The sequence below is a fragment of the Penicillium odoratum genome, assembly GCF_028828045.1.
Source record: "Penicillium odoratum strain IBT 22623 chromosome Unknown utg000006l_segment0_segment0, whole genome shotgun sequence".
NCBI classification, from domain to species: domain Eukaryota; kingdom Fungi; phylum Ascomycota; class Eurotiomycetes; order Eurotiales; family Aspergillaceae; genus Penicillium; species Penicillium odoratum.
The window spans coordinates 4,889,206-4,898,923 of NW_026643148.1; the positions used below are offsets into that span (position 1 = coordinate 4,889,206).

At 53.0% G+C, this 9,718-nt stretch overlaps 4 protein-coding genes across 4 annotated transcripts; 1 reads left to right on the top strand and 3 right to left on the bottom strand.

Moving 5' to 3' along the window:
• Positions 1–557: 557 nt before the first annotated feature.
• N7520_010232 (uncharacterized protein) lies at positions 558–5,567 on the top strand (the record flags this gene model as incomplete). Its single annotated transcript, XM_057144166.1, has 1 exon — positions 558–5,567. One exon carries the CDS (start codon positions 558–560, stop codon positions 5,565–5,567), a length of 5,010 nt encoding a protein of 1,669 aa, XP_056993454.1.
• Positions 5,568–6,078: 511 nt separating this feature from the next.
• On the bottom strand, positions 6,079–6,882 carry N7520_010233 (uncharacterized protein; the record flags this gene model as incomplete). Its single annotated transcript, XM_057144167.1, has 1 exon — positions 6,079–6,882. One exon carries the CDS (start codon positions 6,880–6,882, stop codon positions 6,079–6,081), a length of 804 nt encoding a protein of 267 aa, XP_056993455.1.
• Positions 6,883–7,513: 631 nt separating this feature from the next.
• On the bottom strand, positions 7,514–8,038 carry N7520_010234 (uncharacterized protein; the record flags this gene model as incomplete). Its single annotated transcript, XM_057144168.1, has 1 exon — positions 7,514–8,038. One exon carries the CDS (start codon positions 8,036–8,038, stop codon positions 7,514–7,516), a length of 525 nt encoding a protein of 174 aa, XP_056993456.1.
• A 1,310-nt stretch (positions 8,039–9,348) lies between these two features.
• Positions 9,349–9,555, bottom strand: N7520_010235 (uncharacterized protein; the record flags this gene model as incomplete). Its single annotated transcript, XM_057144169.1, has 1 exon — positions 9,349–9,555. One exon carries the CDS (start codon positions 9,553–9,555, stop codon positions 9,349–9,351), a length of 207 nt encoding a protein of 68 aa, XP_056993457.1.
• Between the last annotated feature and the right edge of the window lie 163 nt (positions 9,556–9,718).

Here is a 9,718-nt window from a genome sequence, read left to right on the forward strand (position 1 = left end):
AGGCATGGCATACGCTGACAGTTCTTAATACCAGTTCGACGGGGGAATTCTATGATACCCTAACCCATGGGGGTAATTGTAATGGACACCATTACAATTAGGGTGAGATTCTTTAGTATGGGAAAAAAAAGTGGGGCGGGGTCCATTACAATTAATTTTCCCGAGTCCGTTACAATTTTAATGCTTTATCGTACAGATCTCAAATTTTGATATGTTTTTCGTCACCCTCTACTTCATAGTCAAACCAAAATTCAGATCATTTCCAGCAGCAGAAATCGTTATTGCAGGGGTCCAAAATCCGGGAGTTTTTTTTGATGGGGTGCCGACCGCGGGTTAGGGTGATACATCACCGTACGACCACGACCACCCGATACCCAATAGGGTATAGGGGGATCACATGGGTGAGAAAGCTGAAAACTCAGGGGGTCGATTGATTTGATTCAGCCATATATTCAGTTTGTTTTCCAAGGCCAAGTGACCAATTCACCCGTATAGTGTTAAAGTTGAGCGTACAGATTTCGCATAATCGCTCCCAGCGATATATTACCATTTCCAGCATGTCCCAGACCACGCCCCGCAATCCCACAGCCAGCGAGTTATTTTTCACCAATTCCGAGTTTCATGTGGTAATTTGCCGTAACTGTGAGCATGCCGTACGACGAGATAATATTATCACGCATTTAACCAGTACCAACCACCGAGTCCCGCGTACGGTAGCGCAGTATATTGAGAGTTGCGTACAGCAATGGGACCATATTGAGGACCAGCCCGATATTATCCATTGGCCCACCCAGATTGATAGCCCAATACCCGGATTAACCGTATTTGATGACGGTTTATTGTGTTTACGGTGTGAGAGATATATTTGCCGTACGATGCAGTCATTACGAGTCCATTGGCAACGCGCACATGAATGGTCCCCCAGCACCCACCGGGGTCGTCCCAAACCATCCGAGACCAGGCGTATCCAGGAGGATATTAATACCAGTTACCAGAGTGTGACATGCCAACGTGTTTTCAAGCATGGGTCCGGTTCCCAGTTCATCCCCATCCGCCAGCCCGATCCACCGCGGGCCGAACCGGTGCCACCCGTGGATGCCATCCACCAGTTGGTCCAGCGCGTCCGAGCATTCCAGGCCCAGCAGGCCCGCAGCCAGCAGACCGTGATCCAGGCCGGGGAGATCGACGAAGCCACGCCGTGGTTAAACCGTACGGGGTGGGTCCGGTATTTACAGGGCATTTCGTCCGCCCCGTTAGTGCAGTCCATGGAGCGGCCGGACGAGGATGCCGAGGGCCCCGAGGGTGCGGCATGGGCCATTTGGCAGGCCATGGAGCGATTGGCCATGGTCAGCCAGCAGATCACCCGGGCGAGTGGGTTTTTGGTGCGGATTGAGGCCGCCCGCACGCATAAGGCCGATTCCCCGTACGAGCCGTTGTTGGCGTACATGAAAGAAGCGGAGATCAAGGACCATATTGAGCCGTGGCAGCGGATATTGATGTTTTTCACCCGCACCCAGCAGCCGCACGATTGGGAGAGTCCCCCGTACGAGTTCACCCCCGCACAGCAGCGGTCGTGGGAGATCGTATGGCGGCGTGCGCAGGCCGCGGGCCGGTCCAGCCCGGACCCCATGGACCCCGAGCCGTACGAGTTATCGCCGTTGGAGTGCGCGATTATGGATTTTTGCATCAATTTGTTACGCCAGCGGATCCGGCACCACGAGTATGGGTGTGCGTTTATATGCGCATCGGCCGTGTTGGGCCGGAAGTTGTCCGGATGGGATGGGGTGGAGGATTACCCCCCCAAGATATCCAGTTTGATCAAGATCGCCCGTTTTTTGGTATTGCATAAGGCGTTGCGGTTAGACCCCGATTCGTTGGCCATCCGGCGTGGGTTCGCGCAGGGCAGCCAGGAGCCCCATTTCCGTGGTGACGATATCCCCGTCGCGGACGGATATATATTTGACGGGGACGAGGGTTATGCCAGCAGCCCCGTCCGAGAGACGCCCACCCCCCGTCCCATGCCCGGATCCCCCACCACGTCCATTTTGGGACCCCCCACCCAGATCCAGGGTCGTCGGGTGATTCGTACGTTTCCCGAGTGGTTACGATTGATGGTGGATGCGTTTATGGTGCGTGGGACCCACGGGCCGGTCCAGTGGTTATTGGATTTACGCACGTACGGAAAGAAGGTGTTTTTCAACACCCCGTCCGAGGGGCATATCGGATGGAAAGGCGAGGATGAGTTGTTGTATAAGCAGTTGCATTTTACCATGGGTGATTTCCGTGGGATGGTCCACGGGTTGGTCGAGAGCATGCGGAACCAGTTTCACCAGCAGTTGATATTCGCCGAGGGTGCACAGATCCCCAGTATTGATTTACAGGATATATACGACGATCCCACGCAGCGGACGGCGGATTGGAGTTTTATCAAGGATTCCCGTACGCAGTGGCCCGTCCACGGGGCCGAGTGGTTGATCCAGCGGGTGGCCCAGGAGCCCACGTTCCGGCGGCGATTCAGCGAGCCGGACGGCCAGGGGTTCCGGATGCGTGCAATTGACCGGTATTTTGCCGAGGTGGCCCGGTTCCGCGAGTGGTTAAGCGTGGCGATCCATATCACCGCCGGCCAGCCCAGCCGTACGCCCGAGTTGTTGAGTATCCGGTACCGGAACAGCGAGCGAGAGATCCGCAACGTGTTTATCGAAGATGGGATGGTGGTATTTGTCAGCCGATATCACAAAGGGTTCCATATCACCAACGATACCAAGGTGATTCAGCGGTATTTGCCGCAGGAGGTTGGGGAGTTGGTCGTCCGATATATATGGTTGGTGTTGCCGTTTGTGGAGATATTGCAAGCATATCAGTGGCAGCAGCGAGGCACCCCCACCCCCCGCCGACAAGAGTATTTATGGGGCCCCGACGCCGGCAGCGAGAAGGCGTGGACGGGCGTACGATTCCGGAAGGCGTTGGAATCGGCCACGGCCGCGGGGTTGCACGGGCAGGCGGTCCACGTGTCGGCATACCGCGACATCGCCATCGCGATCAGCCGGCGGTATTTACGGGGCAAGAGCCAGTTTGAGAGTAACGTGCAGGAGGGCACGGGCGAGGCGGCCCCCCCGTACGACCCCGACGATGAGGGTGGGATGGACGAGGAGGAGTTGATGGGGCATATTGCGGATTTGCAAGCCACCCATTCGTCCCACGTGGCCGGGATGATGTACGGTCGTACGATCATGGAGCCCACCAACAGCACCACGCACCGGCGGCAGCGGTTCCGGCAGTCCAGCCAGGATTGGCATCAATTTTTAGGGTTTGCATCCGCCGTCCGCGCCGGGGTATGCGGTAAGCGTCCGAATCCGTGGGAGGATGATGCCGAGGAGAGCCGGACGCAGCGGCGGTATCAGTTACAGCAGGCCCATATGTTGCAGTCGTTCCAGCAGATGGTCGGACGGCCCGAGATGGTATTCCGTGGGGTGCAGGAGCCCGCGTTGCGGGCGATCCAGCAGGGGGTCAGCCCGGTCGTGGCGGTGATGCCCACCGGGGGGGGCAAGAGCATATTATTCATGTTACCCGCGTGGGTCGGGGGTGGATTGACGGTGGTGGTCGTCCCGTTGATCGCGTTACGCCAGGATATGGTCCAGCGGTGCGAGCAGTTGGGGATATCATGCGTGCCGTACGACCGCCAGCGGCCCCCGGACGAAGCGTCGATCGTGTTGGTCACCCCCGAGAGCACCCGCAGCCAGGGGTTCCGGACGTTTTTGAACCGGCAGCGGATGTTGCAGCGGTTGGAGCGGATCGTGATCGATGAGTGCCACGTCGTGTTGAACAATCAAGATGATTTCCGGCCCCAGTTGCAGATGATGGGGGAGTTGCGGGCCGCCAAGACGCAGATGGTCATGTTGACGGCCACGTTACCCCCGGCGGCCGAGCCCACGTTATTATACCGGATGGGGTGGCCCCGGGAGCAGGTGGCCATATACCGGGCCCGCACGCACCGGCCCAACGTGGCATACCGGGTATGGTGCCCGGAGGTGGAGGCGGGGTACGATCACCCATCCCAGTGGATCCAGATGGACGGGGTGATCCAGTTTATCCAGGAGCGGGTCCAGCGGGCCCACCCCGGACGGGTGATCGTATATGGGAGTATCGTGGCGCACGTCCGGATGATGGCGGACCAGTTAGGGTGTGACGCATATTTCAGCCAGCAGCACGATCAAGATGGGGTGTTAGCCCGGTTCCGTACGACGGCGGGGGCGGTGATCGTGGCCACCAACGCGTTAGGCATGGGGATCGACATTCCGGACATCCGCAGCGTGATCCATTTGGGGCAGCCCCGTACGATATTGGATTACGCGCAGGAGAGCGGGCGTGCGGGGCGTGACGGGTTGCCGAGTGAGGCGATCATCATTCAGCCGGAGGGGCAGCGGGTGGGATATCAGCAGCGTCCGGCTTGGATGCCCGAGTCCGCGGAGGAGCAGCAGCGGGTGCAGCAGTATATGTTGCCGTTGGACGCGGGGGGTGGATGCCGGCGGGTGATATTAGATGAATATTTAGATGGGCATGTCCGGCCGGGGTGTACGGACGACGAATCGGCATGTGATGGGTGTGATCGGGGGTGGTATCCACGCGAGACGGATATCGGTGACGAGATGGAGAGCAGCACGCCGGACGGGCATACCAGGGTACCCAGAGTGCAGACGTCCGGGGAAGAGAGCCCCAGCGAGAGGTCCCGCGAGAGGTCCCGCGAGAGGTCCAGCGAGAGGTCCCACGAGAGGTCCCGCGAGAGGTCCAGCGAGAGGTCCCGCGAGAGGTCCAGCGAGAGGTCCAGCGAGAGGTCCAGCGAGAGGTCCAGCGAGAGGTCCAGCGAGAGGTCCAGCGAGAGGTCCGGGGGAGAGAGCCCCAGCCCAGGGTCCACAGGAGAGAACGCAGGGCAGGGGTCCCGGGGAGAGGGCCCGTCCATCCCCATGGCCGTCCGACATGAGTTCCGGCGGCAGGACATCCAGCGGGCCCAGTTGTCCAGCCAACGACCCGAGGCCAGGCAGGACCAGATCCAGAGAGATATGTATTTCCAGAGTGAGATCGGACGGTGGTTGATGCGGTGTTGGTCGTGTGCGCAGGAGGGGAGGGATGACGGACATGAGTTGTTTCGGTGTCCGTGGGGGTATAATATCGAGGCCAAGGCGTGGTGGAAGCGGATGCGTGCGTTTGATGGGATCCGTTACCAGGATTACAGCGCGCATTTCCGGTGTGGGATGCCGCAGTCGATATGCCCGCAGGGGGATCCCAGCAAAGCGATATCCCGTACGACGGAGGCGCAGCAGAGATGTGAGCAATACCGGCACACATTGTTACCGATGGTGGCGATGATGTTGTTCAGCCAGAAAACGCATGCGGAGATCCGTACGGCGTGGGATCGACGGTTACAGTATGTCGGGGTGGATAGTACGGATGAGGAGCAGTTAAAGCGGTATTTTGGGGGTATGGCAGAAGAGATTGCATGCCAGCAGTCCCGGTTAGTACAGGAGTTCATTTGGTGTCGAAGGATTTATCAGGGGCATGAAGTCGAGTAGATGGCGGAATCGGAATATATTATCATTCACGGGATCGGCGGATTTCCCGTAGGGTCGTTCAGTAGATATATATAATCAAGGTGGGCATTCAAGAGATAGGGTTTTGTGCACAAAAACGCAACAGAAGATAGGCATTGGAGAGATAGGGTTTCGTGCACAAAAAGCCAACAGAATGTAAAGACGTACGAGAGATAGATTTTTGTGCGCAAAAACGCAACAGAATATCAGATATGAGAGAGACAGGTTTTTGTGCACAAAGACGCAATAGAAGATCAGATATGAGAGACAGGTTTTTGTGCACAAAAACGCAACAGAAGATAGGCATTCGAGAGATAGGTTTTTATGCATAAAAACGCAACAGAATATCAGATATGAGAGACAGGTTTTTGTGCACAAAGACGCAATAGAAGATCAGATATGAGAGACAGGTTTTTGTGCACAAAAACGCAACAGAAGATAGGCATTCGAGAGATAGGTTTTTATGCATAAAAACGCAACAGAATATCAGATATTAGAAAGATAGGTTTTTGTGCACAAAGACGTAACAGAATATCAAGATCATCCCATATAGGTATCGAGAGTGTAGGGTGTTTAGGGGTATAGGGCCCAGTAGTATAGAGGGCCCAAGCGTGGTTAGGGTGATAGTGTGTAGCGTAGTAAGGGTAATAGTATAGGGAGTGGTAAGGGTGGTAGCGTACCAGGCATATCGGGTTAGAGAGTATAGGCGTACATATGGCGAGAGCACCGGCGTAGGTACAGGCGTTAGCACAGGCGTGAGTGTAGATAGCGTAGGCGTAGGCGTACGGGGCATAGGTATATAGATAGGCGTGGATGTAGGCGTGGATGTAGGCGTGGATGTAGGCGTGGATGTAGGCGTGGGTGCAGAGGGCGTAGGTACAGAGAGCGTAGGCGTACGGAGTATAGAGCCCGGTAGTATAGAGAGCCCAAGCGTGGTCAGGGTGATAGCGTGGTCAGGGTGATAGCGTACGGGTGGTGAGGGTAATAGTAGTGAGGGTGGCGAGGGCACAGGCGTAGGCATAGGCGTATAGGTACGGAGATCGTATATATATAGATATAGAGAGCGTATGCGTATAGGTAGAGGCCCGTGGTATAGAGAGTATAAAGAGCAGGCGTAGGCGTAGGAGCAGAGGGCGAAGGTATAGGCGTGAGCGTAGGCGTACGGGGCATAGGCATATGTGTAGGCGTGGACGCAGGGGTGAGTGTAGGCGTAGGTGCACCGGGCGTAGGCGTACAGGGTAAAGGGCATAGAGGCGCAGAGCGCAGAGCCCGGGGTGGCGAGTATATAGGGGATCATCGTTATCAGTATGGTCAGGGTAATGGAGAGAGGTCAGGGTTTTGGTAGTAAGAGATATGATTCAAGTAGAGAAAGCGTGATTTCGGCCGGAATAATTAAAGTATCAATACAATATATAGATCAATCGGGTAGAGGATAGAGATATCGGTCGAAGGAATATCGTGAGGATAATTATATATCGAGGTAGAGAGCGTAGAGCCCAGGGTAGCGAGGATAGAAGGGTGCATCACGAACGATCCGGATTTCGAAAGAAAGATATATCATTGATCGAGAGAATGATGTTCGCCCATACATCAGTGATATTGATAATATATATATTCATAAACCAGAGAGATGGTGGAAATGGAGATTTCAGTAGAAATAAATATAGTCGGGAGAATCCGATATCCCAATCGAGGGAGTACAGGTAGATAGAAATCGACAGCGTAGGGGTATAGAGTATATCGATATTCCGAGTATAAGTGTGGTCCGGGTGATAGCGTATCGGGTGGTCAGGGGAAGAGAGAGAGAGGATGCATTCGGCCGGCATCCAGTTAGGATTGCGAATATATAGATCAATCGGGTAGAGGATGGCGATATAGGACCCAAAATATATTATCCGAGGTAGGGTCATATATTCGGGTATCAAGCATCAAGACGGAGAGAGCATAGGCGCATAGGTATTCATAGGGCGAAGGGATCGAGATTCCGAGTGTAGGGAGATGGAGGGTAGGGGTAGGATAGAGCGTAGGGGTAGTAAGGGTGATCGTGGTAAGGGTGATAGTATGGTTGGGGGGATAATAGCGTAAGTGGGTAGGGTGGTCGGGGTAAGGATGATCGTGGTAAGGGTGGTCGTGGTAAGGGTGGTCGTGGTAAGGGTGATCGTGGTAAGGGTGATCGTGGTAAGGGTGATCGTGGTAAGGGTGATACAGTAGGGGTAGTAAGGGTAATCGTGGTAAGGGTAATCGTGGTAAGGGTAATAGCGGTAGGGGTAATAGTACGGTCCGGGTAATAGTATATGGGTAGTAGGGGTAGTAGTATACCAGGCATATCGGTATAGAGAGGATAGGCGTAGGGACAGAGGGCGTAGGTGCAGAGATGGTAGGTATAGAGAGCGTAGGCGTAGGGACAGAGGGCGTAGGTGCAGAGAGTATAGGTATATAGGTGCGGAGGGCATAGGGATGGGTATAGGCGTAGGTATAGAGAAAATAGACATACAGGTCCGGTGGATACCAGCGTAGGGTAGCGAGTATATCCGGGACCCGGGTAATATATATCGTCAGAGTAGAAGAGAGGTCAGGGTTTCGGTAGAAAGAGATATCATTAGTAGAGAGAGAATGATTTTACAGAAATATAAGGAAGATCGGTAATATATCGATTTATATTGAAGAGCGAGAATAGACATCAAGATTTTCGTCGGAATATATAGAGTAGGGAGAATGCAATATTCGGGTCGAGGGAGTATAGGTATACCGATAATAAAAGCGAAGGGGCATCGAGTATATGGATATCAATCATATCAGTATAGTCAGGGTCACAGGGTATATAGTAGTCAGGGTAAGAGCGTATACGGTAGTAAGAGGAAGAGATTAGTCGGAATCGGGTTAGTATACAGAAGATATATATCAATCGGGTAGAGGCATAGATATATGAGTCCCAAACGATATGGAAGGAGTAAGGGTAAGTATATATTAGGGTATAGAGTAACATGGAGAGTATCGGCGTAGGGGTAGGGAGAGGCGTCCGTATCAGGGTATAGGATATAGATATAGACGTAGATATCAAGGTAAGTACCGGTATAGATAGGGTAATGGCGTATAGGGTAAGATAGGAGAGAGAGAGAGAGGAGAAGAGAGAGAGGAGAAGAGAGAGAGGAGAAGAGAGAGAGGAGAAGAGAGAGAGGAGAAGAGAGAGAGGAGAAGAGAGAGAAAAAAAATTAAATAGGAAATTAGAAAATATAGACAATATAGATATGAATCAAAAGGGATTTGATAGAAGTCGCGATTTTGGTAGAAAGATAGATAGTTAGGATATAAATCGGTATAGATTGAGGGTTATTGGTTAGTTTGGCAGATATAAGTAATGTGAAGTATAGAAGTAGCGGCGTATGGGGTTGGATGATAGTAGAGGGGGAGTTCGGACGGGGTTTCCAGGGTTATAGAGATACGATATAGGAAGGTTGAGGTTATATAGGAAGATATCGGGATCGAATAGGATTGAGGAAGGGGCGATATAATAAATATTTCGATAGATGGTATAATAGATAGGTTAAGAGAGGATGAAGATAGAAAAGAGGAGGGTATTGATTAAGAATAATATAAGGTGGTAGAAGATAGACATAGTGGGAAGGATGGGGATATAAGGGAGAAGGAAGGAAAGTATAGTAAGGGTAAGAACGGGGTATATAGTGAGGGTGATAATTGTGTATGTGGTAAGGGTGGTTAGTAAAAGTTGATAGGGTGAGAATTGTGTATGTGGTAAGGGTGGTTAGTAAAAGTGGATAGGGTGAGAGTAGCGTAGGTGGTGAGGGTGAGAATAGGGTAGGTGGTGAGGGTGAGAATAGAGGGTGGTGATAGTGTATGTGGTGAGGGTGATAATGGCGTACGTGGATAGGGTAAGAATAGCGGACGTGGTGAGGGGGAAAATAGGGTGTGTAGTGAGGGTGAGGATAGTAGACGTAGATAGGGGGATCATAGTGTATATGGTACGGGTGATAGGGTGGATAAGGTAAGAATTAGCGTAGGTGGTAAGGGAGAAGGAGCAGAGATATGGATATACGCGCGAGCGAAGCGAGTAGCGTATTTGATGAACGGTTATCGCGGATTAAGGACCCGGGTCAGGGTGGATTTAAGGCACC